We start from the raw sequence: 17,292 nt of genomic DNA on the forward strand, positions 1-17,292 counted from the left end.
TAGAGCCCGAGTAGGCCCGGCTTTTTTTGGGGGGGGGGGCATGTCCCCCCGGAAAAAATTTTGAATTTCAACCCATGTTTTGCATGTTGAGGGGCAAATTTGGCAGCACAAATTTCGCTGGTACATCGAGCTATAAATTTAAAGTCAGTAACGTTATTAAAGGTCAGTCAGTGTAATCGAAATAATCCTCTATCTAGCCTACCTTTCGTCCACGAACTTCTTCCGCGTCAATTTTATTACAAACAGGGAAACAATATTGCCAAGTTACCTGTTGTTTTCAATTTATTTGGGAGGGACATAGATATAAATGTTAAAATAGTCCTTGGTTTAAGAAAAATACCAAATTAATCCGTCGACATCCGACATCCACGCCGAGAAGAGAAGTTCGAGCGAGTTGCGAGGCGGGACCAGTGGGACCTTTGCCGACGCACGCACGCACACCACTGGGAAGGGTGCGTTGAACGGCGAAAATTAATTTCTAAAATCGTCAGACAAGCCTTCCCTACATTTTTGATCGGTATCGTTTCGATTGCTGCGATAATTTGACGCGATTTTTTTTTTTATTCCAACATGTAATCACCAGACGTGGTGACGACACACTCAAGTTTTTTTCAACTTATATTTTACGCGATTTTAATCCATTTAATTTGGCTGTGTAGTCCAGTTTCGCCGATTCTGGCGAAAATGCAAGATTTTGTAGGGGACTGTGGGAGATTTGGGCGAATACATTATAATAATAGGGATGGATATTATTGGAACGTAAAATTCTGCCGATTCCAATGAATGGCAAATCGCTACGATATGTATGGGACAGACGTTTAATCATGTTTTGAAAGTGTATAAAAACGTTGTAGAGTTAAAGGGATCTTGGAAAAAAATTTTACCTAGGCCCTCCCCCAAATTAAAATATTTTTTCCTAGGCCCTCCCCCCGGCTCAAAATTTTTTTCCTAGGCCCTCCCCCCTCAGACGACCGCCCCCCCGGTAAATATCGTACAGTCCCTAAGTACACGTTACCAATGAAAGTTCAATCGATATTTCAATCAAATAAATGAATAGTGGTGATCCTGTAAAAAGATGGAATTCATCCAGTGGTGCACTAAACGCGATTTCTACTACTGGCCGGCCAATATCCATATGACGTCGGCAATCATAATCACAAAGGCTATAACATATAACGTACCACAAGACAAAATGGCGCTATATGCAATACCGGACAACACATTTTACACATTTCTAATTATTTTGTCACTCGTGATGGATATATCTGGACGGAAATGGTGTCCGGTAGTGTACTATATAAGTAAGGGGAGTTAAGATAGTACCTTAACTGACACTTACCTGCAAGGCACCTGTACAAATCTGGTATCGCCTGTGCCTGTTAGGGTTCAAAGTCCTTTGTCCTCCTTGGGTAAACATGACACAATGTAAAGAAGGGGGCGGGACTTGAGTTCAAATCGTATTATGCGTGGTAATCTATATAATAGTGGGTGCCATATTGCTTGTTCAACATAGCAGCAGTCTAGCATGTGCATTGTGCAGTGCCATTAGAGTAAGAATGTCAGGCTTTGAATGAGACATATCGGTAAAGGTAATTAAAACATGGCGTATTTAAGTTTCACTTTTGATGCAGTTTTCGACTGACACTCAGTAGTCGCGACAATACTGACATGGGCTAGAAAATAAGAGTCCTCCCCACCGACCGTTTGGTACACCTACCTGTACGTGCTCCTGCCAACGCCGTCTGCGTATGTATTTTATGTATTTACATAGTTGTCCGCTCTCAATATTGGTCGAGGTAGACGTTGGCATGTTTTTTTAGCCACATGCGTGGTACTATAGGTGTGTTACCTGCCACCACATTGCTGAAGGTGTTAGATAACCGCTCCGTTAAGAAAATAAAACGTCTTTACATGTTTTGAACGTGCTAAAATTCTAAAACTTCTGACTCAACAAGAAACTGTCCTAACTGTTCAAGCAGGTGAGAAGACGAGCAAATCGTGTGATTTTCAATTTCCGGATTGGAATTCTGTCTTACGTGTACGTTCCGTGTAACGTGAAATCATGCATTTTTTGCCTTCTCTCATTCCAGTCCTAATTGCCCATGTCGTGATAGCCTGGTTACCAAACCTATTATAGCTCCCGAGTCCTACAGCCTCTCCTATGTCGTTATACACCGAACAAGAATGACAGACACATCGAAGGGTTCAAACATGACCTATGAAAGGCACTCTATTCAGCAATACACATTGTATACATTGTAATGTACACACTCTAACGTTAAACATTGATTTTCTACTCGGTTGGAGTTACAAAGTGTACAGAGTCTGTCGTTCGAAGGAGTCCAGTTGTATATCTTAAATAGGGGCCATTTGCAACAGCTACCGTAGGCCGGCACTGATTCTTAGCTTAGCCATGGCTCGACGATTGCTATACATGCTAAAATTGTGTATTAAAAGTCGTGAATTTGGTTTCTTTGGCGAGCATGACAATTAACTGGGACTAAAGGACATCATACAGATCAGGCAATTCTGTCAAAAGGTGGACTTAACACATATTAAAAGTGCATCATTCGGTTGGTAGCACAGTTACACAGTATCTTTCCGTTTAGTATACACAGTAAGTTATCAACCTTTTGCCGAAAATGTTTGCAGAGGTTTTATCAGAAAAGTTTCTAGCAAGCGCTTCTCTTTACATTGGAGAGCAGTACTCTGGATGGTAGTAGTGTGGACCCCGGGCTTGGTCGTGCCCGCCAGACGTCTCGCGTTGCGGCCACGGCAGGCGTCCGTTCATTTCTTGCGGACAACAGTTCATATATGGGTCGCCCAGCTCAGCAAAGGGTGGTGGAAACGGGGAATCGAAAGTTTTTGGATCTCGACGGCAGTGTTGGTTAGGGTACGCGTGCGGGTACCGCTCCTGGTTTCGTCGGTTGAGACGGTCCCACCTTTTGATCGGAGTGGTTGGGTGGGGGCCATCGGCCTACTGTGTGCCTGTTTAACACGGGCCCCTGGGAAGGCCTCCAGTTCAGTGGAGCACGAGACGGCATCCTGTTCTGATAAGAACGGTAAGGCATTCTGCTCTGTTGCGGACTGGGAGGCGCACCATTCTGTTGGTTCTCCAACTGGACTTTCTCTCCACCGCGGTTACAATCTGCTTTAGGGCATTCCTTGACGTAGTGGCCATGTTCCCCACAGCTGTAACATTCTCCCTGTCTTGTAGGAGCGTAGGGTGCACGTTTCTTCTGCTGTTCTCGTTTGTCCTCACCAGACGCCGTTTCGGTACTTGCCTGCAAAGGCGAGCACAAGATGATGACATAAAATTCAACGTACGTTACAGAGTATATCTGAGTTAACTGCACCTTGGCTCTAGAATGCAAAAAAAAGACTGCAATTCTGCTCGAAAAGACTGCAATTCTGATTCTGAGATGACAGTCTTCCACACGATGGTAGCATTGCAGAAAGTATAGTAGAAAATAATGTCATACGAAAATTACGAAGAAGCTATTACTTACCCACTCATAATCATGTGAGTGCTTCTTCAATTTCTGCAAGTAAATCTCTTCAAAGTCCTCAGGTGTAACGTCGTACTGCTGTACTGAATCTATCTGCTCACGCATGAAGTGTGTTGATGTTAAGTTGGCGCTGGTCATCAGAATCTCCACACGATCTGGAAACTCGGCAGCGACGAACTTGCAGTGGTAGTAGTGCTTCTGGTCTTCTATCTCATGAATGCCAACCCTCAGCTGAGCGAAATTCTCTCTCGACACGATTCCAGTCATTATAGTTTTCAGTTTAATAATCTTATTGTACTGTTTCTGCTCCTCACGGGTGTACAAAGCCATCTGGTGGCTTCCAATGGCACGTTTCACCATTTCTGAAATACCACAGATTATGAATGTAAATTACGTGATACACACCAAGACATTTTACTCCGCAAAATTGTATCACACAGTGTCCTCTTGTAATTATGACCCCTGCCATAGTTTTCCCAAATAATTCCGATATGACATATTATCAAAATAGTGTCATTATTGACAATCGCTATATTGGATCAAATCGACTGGTATACTCATAGATGGATAAATGATAATTGTACTGATTGTGAACATGCTCTGGGCAAGACAATAAATTAAGGTATGAGACTTATCAACTGCCTTGTCCATAGCAGGATGATGGTCCCATGATATTGTACATGTAGTATATTTGTTACTTACTCAGTCCTTCCTCGTCAATGAAAGGAGTGACGATGTATATCTTTGGTTTGGGGTCGTGGCTGCACCAACCCTTGAGAGTGTGAGATATCATTCTTTTGATGTCGTCACCATAGTAGAGCCCGCGCCAAGGCGAATCCGGGAGCTTTGCCTCTTCATCAGAGGAATCCTCCGATCCTTCATCAGAAGAATCCTCTGACTCTTCATCATCCTAGTGGTAGATATGGACGTACATATATCATAAAACACTAACATCTACCCATTTCTGTCCCCAGTGTCAATGGCATATTCACTACCCCTTCATTCACAGGATTCATTCAAAAAGTTTTGAAATTTTTGTATTGATCGACAAATCTTAGAGCAAAACAAGCATCACCGCTCATATACCACTGTACGTTTCTCTGTTTCGTACATAACAGTTAAACTAAAAAGAGTATATGCATGGTGTCGGGTATCGAATCAAAACACACCTCTCCTATCTGCAAGCTCCCAAGAGACTCCTCAAGTTCAGGCCCTGAAAAAATAGAAGATAAATGAGTGTGTAAGTCTTTTAAATGTACCTAGTCTTCTTCATTAGTTCAGAGAAATGCCGAACGAACTATAACGGCAACTTAAATAGTTTAAGTAGTCGAAGAGAATTTTCTTGCCACACATTGGTTGGCCAAACATAAATTTTTAAATCGTTGATGACGTCCCTTACTTACCTTGCGTGGACATCGTTCTTCCTTGACCCCAGGAGCTGTTCCAATGACGTGTAGCTTAAAAACTGCGAAGGGAACAAAACACAACTTAGGTTTTAATTGTATGTAGAATATTGTTGTTTAATATTGCCAAGCAGATTAAAGCGTTTCAAAATTTGCTTCGTTGAAAACAAGTTTTTTTTCCAGTCTGGATCCCAGCTAGTAGAGACAACGAGTAGAGGCGAACAATCGCCTATTTTGTCTCCCCCTCCATTGTGTTTTGTCCCAATGGGAAAACCAAATAAAGAAATACTGTCCCAGGGTGACGAAAGCTAACTTGGGGCACTGTTACCGTTACGGTTAACGTAGTCGACACGGCAAAAAAGGTTACCAACTCATTCCCAGCACACTGACACATATCGTAGACTAGCTGTTGCCGATCATACAGGTAGTTGTAAACGCACCTTGTAGGTATAATGTCCGGATAACGTCAAAACGCCGAAAATTCCTTGGCAGGAAAGTGAACGGGCACTGGTAGTTGGATAACACTGAGAATATTGCTGCAATCCGGCGCTACTTGAAGCATGTGCCCGGTTGTATGAGAGCTTGAGTGTAGACGTCCGGCGTGTGCGCTGATCTAGCGGTTCTGAGCGTTCTGAGAACAAAACCGCGAAGATGAATCAGCCCCGGGCGTGTTGGAACAAGCCCAGGCCCGCCCGGGCAGGGGCATTCAGTTCCGCACTTGTTCGTCTTTTCCGGGTCAAAGTTCAAATCTGGTTCGCGGTATCATTTTCCCATTCCCAGAATGCATTGTACCTGGGGGTAACCCTCCAAGCTTGCATGGCGCAGGAAGGTATCCTGTTCTGTGTTTTGAAGTGTTGAGGCGATAACAGACATGCGTTACCTGACACAGCATGGCTCATGGTGTCAGTTAACCGCTCCGTTAAGAAAATAAAACAAGCGAAAGTCTTGAACATGTTTTGAACGTTCTAAAATTCTAAAACTTCTGACTCAACAAGAAACTGTCCTAACTGTTCAAGCGGGTGATGTAACGTAGATCATGTTGTTTCTCCTATTCTCTTATTCCGGTACTAATTGTGCATGTAGTAATATACCGAACAAGATCTAGAATGACACTGAGACAAATCGAGGCGTTCAAACATGACCTATGAAAGGCACTCTATTCAGCAATACACATTGTATACATTGTAATGTACACACTCTAACGTTAAACATTAATTTTCTACACGGTTGGAGTTACAAAGTCTGTCGTTCGGTTTTAATAAAAACTAATACCATATATCATAACTAATATAGTAATTAAAAATGAATTAACGAATACAAAGATAATCTAAAGGAAAGTAATACAATTAGATGAAGGTCGACGTCACTAAATGAAAAGAACATTTTACAGGACCGGAAATCATTATGTTGGAAATTAATTCAACTGAATTATTTAGTACACATATGATAATAGACATGGCCATGGGTTCGACCTAATTCTTATCTAAAAATAAGCCTCAAAACTTATGACAAAACCACACTATGATGATGGTTTACGAAAGTGTATAACAGACTTTTTAATGTAATGTGTATCAAAGGTAATATACAAAAAGCGGTAAACACAAGCAATGCCTTGTATACCTGCATGAAAACAATATTTCAAAAACTTCACATACACATTGTCATAACTGGTAGTGGCATGTACCAGTATTGAACCAGTCGTTTCTGACACACAGTACAGGTACTAATCACGCATGTATCTTCAACCTTCAGGTAAATCCGAGTGTTTCAAAATTAATCTTAATACATACACCTACATCATACAAAGATGTCTTGATGTATACAGATATCACTGAATAGGATTATATCACCCCTCACAGGAACCCAATAGTTGTACTTATCCTCAAGATCAATTCAGCCCTTAGTTGCAAGGAGAGAGTACAGCTGGCCCACCCAACAACTATTACATGGCAGGGTACTTTTCAGGGTCAGTAGTACCCTGCAGGATGGAAGTTGTCAGGACATTCCCTGGCGTAGTGGCCATATTCCCCACAGGTGTAACATTTTCCGTGTCTAGTAGGAGCGTAGAACGCACGTGTCGTCTGTTGCTGTCGTCTGTGGAAGTCGTGACACTCATAGGAGTAGTGGCCCTCTTCATCACAGTTGTAACAGACTACCTGTCTAGTCGGAGCGTAGGGCGCACGTACGTTCTGTTGTTCTGGCTTGTACCTACAACACGCTGCTCTTGGCTACAAAGACGAACACAAGAGGATGTCATTAAAATCAACAAAGTCATTCAACGTACCTTACAGAGAATATCTACTGTACCCAAAAATAATTCTTGGCTCTAAAATGTGGTCTGTTTGAAAAGACTTTGATTCTGATATGACAGCCTTCCATATCAGACGATAATGTTAGTCAGAAATCCGAAAGCATTGCGGAAAGTAGAAAATGATGTTATAACGAAATTGTTATACGTCGAGACAACCATGGTATATTAGTTATCACCAGCAGTGTTAACGTTACTTACCCACTCATAATCTTTTGAGTGCTCATTCAACTTCTTCAAGTACTCCTCTCTAAAGGCCCCGGGTGTAACCTCGTACTTGTGTACTGAATCTATCTGCTCCCGCATGAAGTGGTCGGCTGTCAAGTTGGCGCTGGTCATCAGAATCTCCACACGGTCACGAAACTCGGCAGCGACGAACTTGCAGTGGTAGTAGTGCTTCTGGTTTTGTATCTCGCGAGGACCAACCCTCAGCTTGACGAAATTCTCTTCCGCGAGGATTCCTTGCATCTTATCTTCAAGAGGATCATCATCTTTGTCTCGGGTGTACAGAGCCTCGATTTTGCCCCGCTGTCCAATCGCATCTCTGATCATTCCTGACATAAACAGAAAATGAAACCAAAGGTAAACATACAATTGCATACCAAGAAATCTAAAAGCATCTTTCACTACCTGTATTCAACTGTAGATTTTTGCCCAACGTGTCACATAGGGTATCCTGTTAAGCTCATAGTAGTAGTTTCCAAAATAAGACTTATGCCACAGATACTCCTAAAATATGCCAAGATAGTATCATTATTCATTGCTGAAAATTGTTGTGTCGTGTAGCATCTGTATTCTCATCTGTGATGTTGTGAACTGCTATGGGCTAGACAACTAAATTAAATGATTTTGGAATAAGTTTCTGTTGATAAATGTGTTACTCACTCAGGCCTTCATCGTCAATGAAAGGCGTTACGACGAATATGTGTGGTCTGTCCCAGTGTCTGCCCCAACTCTCAAGAGTGTGAGATATCATTCGTTTGATGACGTGGCCATGGTAGAGTCCGGTCCAAGGAGAATTCGGAAGCTGTGCAGGCGAATCACGTGACTCTTCATCAGACGAATCCGACTCTTCATAATAGTAGTAATACTGATGGTAGAGATAGACGTACAGATTGTATTATACCACACGGAAATAAAACAATGACATCTAGGTATCTGCGTATATATAGACTTACGTTCCAACCAGTGTCAATGGGATCTCTCCCAGCCCTTCTTTCACAGGATACTAGTAATCTAAGTTTAATAGTCAGTCAATTGTTCGACAAATCTTGGTCGGAGCAAGGAGCTTTTATTATGGTGAATAAAAGCTCCTTGGTCGGAGCAAAGCAATTATACAACAAACCCAGACTACACAATCTCAAACATATCACTCAAACATGGATCTTTATATAATGGACGCTGTAGTATCGCTGCTTATACGTACATTGTAAGCCATCGTTCTTTCTTGACCCCCGCAGCTGGTCCAATGTCGTGTAGCATAAAAACTGCGGAAAAAAAAGTAAGTGAAACCTTGTAAGCAACTCAATGGAAAGTCTCAGCACTAGCCTGGGTGCCAGACCCATAGCACACTGTCACACAAAGTCAACAGAGGCAGCCCGGCATCCAAAACTATTTTAGCTGCCGAATATCTCAGATACCAGGCCACCACAGAGGTACCTGTCCCTTTCAAACTGAAGTGAACGAACCTCCTGTCTACTATACAGGATACAGTGGCAAGCTTGTGAACATCTGTCTTCTATTACTAGTGCGTGGCCTTGGTATGCGTTTGTGTCCAGTGTGCTATGGGTCTGGAACCCAGGCTACCAACAACACATTGTACACATAATTACCTTCGCCAAGAAGGTTATGTTTTCAGTAGCGTTTGTCCGTCTGTCTGTCTGTCTGTCTGTCTGTCTGTCTGTGAACAGCATAACTCAAGAAGCTTATATGCATTGTCATGAAACTTGGTAGGTGGGTAGGTCTTGATGAGAGCTAGAAATGATTAGATTTTGAGCCCCCTGGCGGCGTTCCTAGGTACTGCAGCAGAACTTCCGGTTTTGATATCTCGCGATCTGGACATACTAAGGTCACCAATGTTTGGTGGTAGATAGCTCTTGGGGTAGGGAAGAAGTGACATGAGTTTGGACCCCCTAGCGGCTTGTTGTGGAACTGCAGGAGCATTTGTTGAAAAATGTTTGAAGAAGGATAACTCAAGAACCAGTTGGCGGATTGTCATGATTTTTGATTTGTAGGTAGCTGAAGTGATGCTTGACATAATCAATGACAATTATACAAATCAGGAGCTAATTTGCATAATTAATGAGGAAATTCTATAAATCTGTTTTGCTCGATAATAGGACTATGAAACACTTGTGACTTGTAATTGTAATTGAGAAACTTGTAATTGAGAACGAAAAAAAAACATCCGAGGATTTATATTATGTAAATGAAGACCTAATCTGCATAATTAGGGAATTTTTCATAATTTCAAAGTTGTAACTGCTGGGAATTTCATACTTGCCACATTTGGAAGTTAAGTGAAGGCAAACATCAATAAATATAATTTATTCAAATCATTACCTCATTTGCATAATTTATGAGCAAGTCCTATAATAGCCTATGATAGCCTTGATAAGGCTGTCATTGGGTGGAGAATATGATCAACTGATACAATCCATGCAAATGAGGCTCTTACTTGCAAAATCAATTATTGAAATTGTATAATTCGTCACCCGCAAGGGTTAACATAATTTGGCGAAGGTATGAGATCGTGGAACTCTTGTTTTCTAATGATTTTGTCACTCCTGATGGGTATTTTCTCTGGCTGGGTACATCTGGACGGAAATGGTGTAGATAGTAGTACTGCACTATAGAGGCAAGCAGCTAGTACCTAACTTACCTGCAACTAGTGCAAGGCGTGCTAATCTGGTATCGCCTGTGTTGAATGTCGTGGGTTTCGTGTCACGCGGTGCCGCCAACCGTTGAAAATGTGTGCACACCTCGGCCAAACTTGACACAAATGTCAAGAAGGGGATGGGCGTGAGGTGAGTTCAGATAAAACGCCGAAAATTGTTGGATAACACTGAGGATATTGCTACAAATTCGGCACTACTTGAAGTATTGGCCCGGTTGTATGAGAGCTTGAATGTACACGTCCGGCGTCTGCGCTGATCTAACGGTTCTGAGCGTTCTGAGAACAAAACCGCCAAGATGACTCGCCCGGGCGTGTTCCAACAAGCCCAGGCCCGCCTCGATAGGGGCATTCAGCTCCACAGCGGGTGGTTTTGTTTGTCTTTTCCTGGTCAAAGTTCAAATCTGGTTCGCGGTATCAGAATGCATTGCGCTTGGGGGTACCCTGGCCATGGGTGCCAGAGCTCGTTCTTCGGGCGGCAAGAGCCTTTCGCCCGCGGATCTAAATACCGCTACGGGGGAGTCTAGCCCGGGGGGAGTTTGGCCGCCCTCCAAGTTGTAGGGCCGGACAAACCCCTCGGGCTCAACTCCCCCGTAGCGGTAATTTAGATAGGCGGGCACAGGGCTCTTGGCTGCCGAAGGAAAACGGCTAACGGCCCGATACTAGTTTGGTACCCAGGGGGTACGTAACAGCGATTGCTCGTAAACGAGCCCAAGCCCATGGTCTATCTGACTTAGAACATGGTCATTTCCTCGAAGTTATCCGTCAAACTTGTTCAATATTATTTTTTTCTTGTTCAATTTCAGTTTTTCTTGTTAAATATCAGTTTCAATGCAGTATTTGTCTTTGAAAAAGTTGGTCTGTTTGTGTTTCAATCCTCTTGTCCCTTTGGGTGATTAGCGTACACAGAGGGGGGACATGGTTTCAATTAAAACCCAAAAAGTGTGGTACTAACCAAAAAGTGTGGTACTAATTTTATGCAAATGAGTTTTAGTACCACACTTTTTGGATAGTACCACACTTTTCTGGCACTATGGGGATATAGACATAGAAAATGAGGGGCTCTCATTGGCTGAGGGGTAGTGGCCATGTTCTAATGCTCGTATAGAAAAGGAGTGTAACAACACCCCCATGAAACTCCTTCCTCTTCGCCCCCGCCGTTCTGCTTCGCCCCCGCCCCGTTCTGCTTCGCCCCCGCAAAAAATCTGCTTCGCCCCCGTCGTTCCTCTACGCCCCTGGCGCAATTCTGCTTTGCCCCCGTCCTTCTGCTTAGCCCCCAATGGCGGCACAGCTCACAGTCGACACGAAAATCGTCTGCAAAATAACAATAAAGGCTGGCGGGAAATTTCACTCACGGCTGTACTTATAAACGCCAGTACTTATAAACGTAAGAACCACTGACGGGCCGTGAGGTAGGGGTAAACTTTTGAATGGGAAGGATTTGTGCAACGCCACTTGGCAGAAAGGTGGTCCAGAATGTTTGCCGGAGCATGGGCTACTTTAAATTTGGCGGCACAGCCTTTATTGTTATTTTGCAGACGATTTTCGTGTCGACTGTGAGCTGTGCCGCCATTGGGGGCTAAGCAGAAGGACGGGGGCAAAGCAGATTGCGCCGGGGCGTAGAGGAACGACGGGGGCGAAGCAGATTTTTTGCGGGGGCGAAGCAGAACGGGGCGGGGGCGAAGCAGAACGGCGGGGGCGAAGAGGAAGGAGTTTCATGGGGGTGAACAATAGTCCTTTTTGCTTCTATATGCTCTTCTGCCTTTATCACCATTCTAATCATGCGCATAAAGGTTGACCACCAACCCTTAGAACATGGCCACTACCCCTCTAAAACTCATTTGCATAAAATTAGTACCACACTTTTCAGATAGTACCACACTTTTTGGGTATAATTAAAACCAGGTCCCCCCTCTGTGCAGGCTAATCACCAAAACAGACCAGCTTTCTCGGAGTTGTTTGGCTGTCCATCTGACCTGATTGACGACCTAGCGGTCGTCAATCACGTCAGATGGACAGCCAAACAACTCCTTGAAACAGGCAAAAAGTGACACTAAACAAAGCTTTATAAAGCAAAATCAAGACAAATTTTGATATTGAATAAGTTTGAAAGATAACTTCGGGGAAATGGCCATGTTCTAAGTCAGATAGACCATGGGCTTGGGCTCGTTTACTGGGATATAGTGTTGCCCACCCACTCGGGGACTACCTGACACCCTCGGCTACCGCCTCGGGAGTTGTTGATACTGCCAGTGTTAGTTTTGGCATGGAAAATAATGCCATCAGTTGCAATACACAATACACTCATACAAGTGTACATGCTTGATTTCATCTATCTAAGGACCTTTTAACTACAACAAGCATACAAATATATCTGCAGTACTACAAAAGTGCTGTTTTTTTTAAATACTTTTATTACACTTAAAAAGCAAACTACACTAATAACTCTATATCTAACAAGCTGTGATGTGTTCCATGTTCCATACGTGTAACATGTTACATCCATGATACAAATGTATAAATCACAACCCTTATACATGTACATGTATTTAGTTACAGGTCATTTGGAGTCTAGATAGGACAACATATCCTGACTGAACATGTTGTTGTCAACACAAGAACCTGTACTATATGTATGTTTAACACAGCTGTTAATCAAACCTGCTGACTTAACATGTTATATATGTGTACATCAAAACAGATACAGTGCCAAAGTACAGTGTACTACACACTGACTGCCAGGTATCAAACATTAAAGTATAGAATTCAAACAACTCCTGAGTCTAATATATGGTAGATTAAGTGATTTCTAAAAGGTAAATAGTAGAGTTAGAGAGTCGTTGAATCCTGCAGAGTTTGATTTAAGCATACAGGCACTACTCTGTACCTTCTACCAGTCTTCAGAAATGACTGAAAAGGGTAGAAATTGGCCAAATGGACAGATAACATGTGAGGGGAGTTTGTTCGCTAAAGGAGTACAGTTTGCCGCTTCCAAGCTTTGACAGAGTGGTAAACTGTACTCCTTTAGTGGACCAACTCCCTTGGCATGTTATGTGTCCATTTGGCCAATTTCTACTCTTTCCATCCAACTGAAGCCTCAGGTAGAGGCTATACTGTATATATAAACTACACTGCACTAGGCCACATTCTCACCCATCTTCCTCTGTGTCGTACAGACAAAACAGATGCCACATAGCTGTGAAAAAACAGATGACAATCAATCATTAACTGAATAAGCTTCTGTCTGTCACAGGGAAAGACCAAAATGTTCATAAGTTGGAGGTATGGAAGGTAGCGAGATGGCAGACCAATATAGAGGCATCTGTATCTATATCTTTATCTATATAACCGGTATAACCGTCTTTCTGTGCATCACACCAGCTTCGCAGGCACGTGACGCGGCAGCAGCACATATTCCACCGAACAACTTGTTACACCTAACCCTTGAATATCTAACTCTAAACATTGTTTAAAGCTATCTAATGATAATATGCCCCTACTGTACTTGGCATGACTTAGGATATCACAGTGTGATTCTTTATTTTACAAATTGTGAAATGATTCTTTCACCAAACTGATTAGTTTACATGTAAAATATACAAGTACTCACCTGTATAAAAGCAACGATCAGTGGCAGAGCTATCATTGCAGTGATCTTATTCTTGAGAAACGATGACACAGCATACATGCATGGCTGTAAAACACAATTATAGAGGTACCTGTATCAGGGTTTAAGAACAAATAGATCTATGAACTGTTATGGGACTGCTTCTGAGAAAAGAAATGTTGCCATAGGTACACCCATTCATTAAGGGTTGTGATTGCACAATGTTTGACCAATAAAAACCATTATTATCATTGTTTTATACATCCTGAGTCTGTTCCTACCTCTGGATAAATCTGGCAGGTGCCGCCCCAGGTTGTGTAGTTCTTGCAGTCCTGTCGGATGTTGGAGTCACACAAACACGAGTCCTGCAGGCACGGTACGCCGTGGTTGTTCATATCTCTCAGTCCGCAGCACGAGAACTGTGGGGGGGGGGGATCAAGGTTTTTAGATTGTAGACTGAATACAGAAGTCATTAAAAAAGTATACAGGTTTAGGGACAACAGGGGGATGAGGAAAAACATTATACAACTATATTAGCTAGATTACTTCCTTCAGAAGAGAGAAATGGGGACAATCAAAATCTATGGAACTAGCTATTTTGAATTAATCATAATTAAGCTTGATCAGCTAGTTACATGCTTGTCCAACTATAGCAATACCTGCAGACAATTACCGGTACATTGTGTCATACCCAAGTAGGAAAACTGTGGTACAGGCATAAAACATGAAACAATAGCAAACAATCAGTACTACACATTGACTAAATTAAAACTAGAAGGTTACAATCTGTGGTGACTGTAGACCACACTACCATCAATGAATGTTTGAAATAAAATTGGTACCTTGTTTTCGATTATCTTCACGTCATCCTTGAATCTGTAGTCTTTGTCTTCAATGTACCCACGGGGCATCGCATCTTGGAAGGAATCACGCGTGTAACCGCGTACCTGGAGAAAAGAGAAAATGTTCTTCATGTTTAGTACATGTATGTCCATACCAAGTCAGTTTCTAATAGTCTATGTCTTAAGTAAAATAAACAAAAAGATTTCTTTAAAAATTCTATATAAGAGACCTTTAAGGAACATCCCTTGTTAATGACAAAAAGGACAATGAAATAAAACTTACCGTTTAACTATCCTACAAAGTACATGTACTATTGTATGACAACAAACTTAAAATTTAAGTTAAATCTATCCTATATCTAAGAACTATAAAATATCACAGTATACATGAATTAGGCCACGCCAAGTAAATTTTATGGATGACGTCCGCGCGCGCATTGATTTTGGCCTGTTCCTAGAAAAAAAAAAAGAAATTCCGCTTCCTGTGATGACCAGAGAGTCACGACAGCACCGCAAATCGTCAAATTGGCTTTAAACCCGTAACGATGATGAAACCCGTAACAAGATGTCGTCGTGCATGTGGGCTCACCACCCTTGGTCGCCAAGTATGTGAGCGTAAGGTCATAAAAGCGTGGGGAAATGTTGTTGTTGACTGGTACGCGCCCGATGTTGGCCATGGAGAGCTAACTTTGCCTGTTTTAAAGATGATGAAAAAAACTTCTTGCTTGTTACACTGTGTCACCTCATTCAATTTGTTTCATTATTTCTAATCGAGACATCTTGTTTTTTAGGGCCCTTCTTGTTTTTTTTTGCCTTCTCGCATTAGATTTAGGGTCTCCAAAGGACGTCATCCATTAAATTTACTTGGTGTGGCCTTACATTGCAATCATCATGATGGAATGGTTTGGCTTGCTTTTGGACAAAATTGACCAACATGTATAGTATGTAGGCAGATATAGAGGTACATGTATGGCATGACAAATTACAAGATTGACATTGGGAGGGAGGTTACAGAGAAGACCAACCTCTCTGTAGTACTTAACGCCCACAATAACGGCTCCCACGTTTAAGGCAAACACAATGAACAACAGGACTCCAAACTGGAAAAGAATAGACAAGAACATTAGGTCACAAAACAGTGGAAGATCTATAAAACTGTCTATCAGACAATAAGTGAAATAATGTGCTGTAAAGGTTTGAAATACAGAAATGAGAATTTACATTTGTATAGGGATACAGTTGTGATTCTGAGACTTAAACGCAAGAATTCATCTTGGTTTCTTCCATTGCTGTAGAATTCACAAAATTGGTGACTGTGTCTACAGCCTTATTCAGGTAGAATGACCCACTCCTGCACTTACTCAATGATAACTCATGACCTTATTTGGACATGTGATTCATGAAGCACAATGTACCATAGGAAATATGTGTCATTACTGTACATGTAACTCTACCTGAAGAAGGCTGGAGAAAAAGCTTTGACTTTTGCAAAATTTCAGCCAGTGGTAGAGTGTTAAACAGAAAGCTCATACATATAGTCAAAGCATTTCTTTAATACAAACACGTACCACGATCACTATGAGCTTGCTTTCCTTCATAGCCCCGTAGCAGCCCACACAGGCTACCAGGATGGTGATGGCCCCTGCCACGACCATGGCGTAACAGGCATGGTAGAACCAGGTCAGGTGCAGCTCTGCAGACACCACCTGGGCGATCTCTGGATCATACAACAGCCAGATCCCTACTGCAAACAGGACACCGCCTGCCAGCTGAGCAGAAAATGAATGAATGAATAAAATGGAATACTCTAAGTGGCAATTGAATGTGCATGACAACCTTGACCAGTTCTGCTATACCAACTTTTGAACTCATATTTGACATTATAAATGTTGCATCCTTGCAAAATATACTTGAATTTTGTGTACAGTACCAAGCCCCTTTATTAATTACCTCCAAGCAGATGTTAGGGTGGAAGATCGTGAAACCTTGTCTGACTGCCATGTACATGTACCCCTAGGGCTATTACCGGGGTCCCCGCGTAAAATCATGGCACCCAGGCGGAATCATCATGATCGTCTACCCCAACATCTGATTGGAGATCGATGGTACGCCCCCTTGTACCCAACTTGTCTCCTCACTCAAGAATTCGTGTTGTATTTTTAGCTCAGCAGTCTACAAGACGTCAAACATTCCTCTTATTTACGCAAGAACAGACGCATGAAAGAAATGTAAAACAGAGGCCGATTTTATTTACTCGTAGTTCTATATATCAGCTGACTCTGACTTACCCACAACACGACGTTGAGGACAAAAAGCTGAGTTTTGATGGCGCTGCCGCTGCTAGTTCCCTCGGCCATTTTCACCCCTTGACTCCGACAACAACAGGCTTCATCCGTTTCCTTCTACCCAATCAGCGCGCGCCATTACCGTTGATGTATTCACGGCAGCTGTGACATGACCTCCTTATGACCGGACTAGAAATCTTCAAGCAGACTAGTTTGCCACCCTGGCATCTATTCGGCCAATTTCTATTCTTTTCAGCCACTTCTGGAGCCCGGTGGAGGTTAGTCGGGGTGGGGCTTGTAGGGCTAATTTTTAACCGTCTGGCTTTGCTGGCAGACATCCAGAAAAACTTACAAATCGTCACCCCACCATCTGCTTGGAGATAGGAGAACGCCAATTAAGTTTGTATAGATCTGTATAATCCAAGGCCGGCGCGCTGGTGTTCGC

General features: G+C 42.5%; 4 protein-coding genes across 4 annotated transcripts in view; all 4 read right to left on the reverse strand.

Moving 5' to 3' along the window:
• LOC109466041 overlaps nt 1–1,361 on the reverse strand; it is a 4,662-nt gene extending 3,301 nt beyond the window's left edge. The window contains exon 1 of the mRNA XM_019763577.1: nt 1,340–1,361. The gene's annotated coding sequence lies outside the window, so the exon portion shown is untranslated. The remainder of the gene's footprint in view (nt 1–1,339) is intronic.
• An 821-nt stretch (nt 1,362–2,182) lies between these two features.
• Nucleotides 2,183–5,707, reverse strand: LOC109466042. Its single transcript, XM_019763578.1, has 6 exons — nt 5,353–5,707; nt 4,913–4,974; nt 4,679–4,722; nt 4,212–4,419; nt 3,510–3,871; nt 2,183–3,284 (listed from the first exon to the last, which is right to left on the reverse strand). Exons 2-6 carry the CDS (start codon nt 4,923–4,925, stop codon nt 2,889–2,891), a joined length of 1,023 nt encoding a protein of 340 aa, XP_019619137.1. The 5' UTR covers nt 4,926–4,974; nt 5,353–5,707; the 3' UTR covers nt 2,183–2,888.
• Nucleotides 5,708–5,933: 226 nt separating this feature from the next.
• LOC109466043 lies at nt 5,934–10,456 on the reverse strand. The gene is made up of 5 exons (XM_019763579.1): nt 10,102–10,456; nt 8,647–8,707; nt 8,106–8,310; nt 7,422–7,774; nt 5,934–7,140 (listed from the first exon to the last, which is right to left on the reverse strand). The coding sequence occupies exons 2-5, from the start codon at nt 8,656–8,658 to the stop codon at nt 6,880–6,882; spliced, it is 831 nt and encodes a 276-aa protein (XP_019619138.1). The 5' UTR covers nt 8,659–8,707; nt 10,102–10,456; the 3' UTR covers nt 5,934–6,879.
• Nucleotides 10,457–13,155: 2,699 nt separating this feature from the next.
• On the reverse strand, nt 13,156–17,133 carry LOC109466044 (CD9 antigen-like). Its single transcript, XM_019763580.1, has 7 exons — nt 16,851–17,133; nt 16,131–16,331; nt 15,588–15,662; nt 14,563–14,667; nt 14,002–14,139; nt 13,724–13,807; nt 13,156–13,309 (listed from the first exon to the last, which is right to left on the reverse strand). The coding sequence occupies exons 1-7, from the start codon at nt 16,917–16,919 to the stop codon at nt 13,250–13,252; spliced, it is 732 nt and encodes a 243-aa protein (XP_019619139.1). The 5' UTR covers nt 16,920–17,133; the 3' UTR covers nt 13,156–13,249.
• Nucleotides 17,134–17,292: the final 159 nt, after the last annotated feature.

The sequence above is a fragment of the Branchiostoma belcheri genome, unplaced genomic scaffold (genome assembly GCF_001625305.1).
Source record: "Branchiostoma belcheri isolate BF01 breed outbred unplaced genomic scaffold, Haploidv18h27 scaffold16, whole genome shotgun sequence".
NCBI lineage: Eukaryota > Metazoa > Chordata > Leptocardii > Amphioxiformes > Branchiostomatidae > Branchiostoma > Branchiostoma belcheri.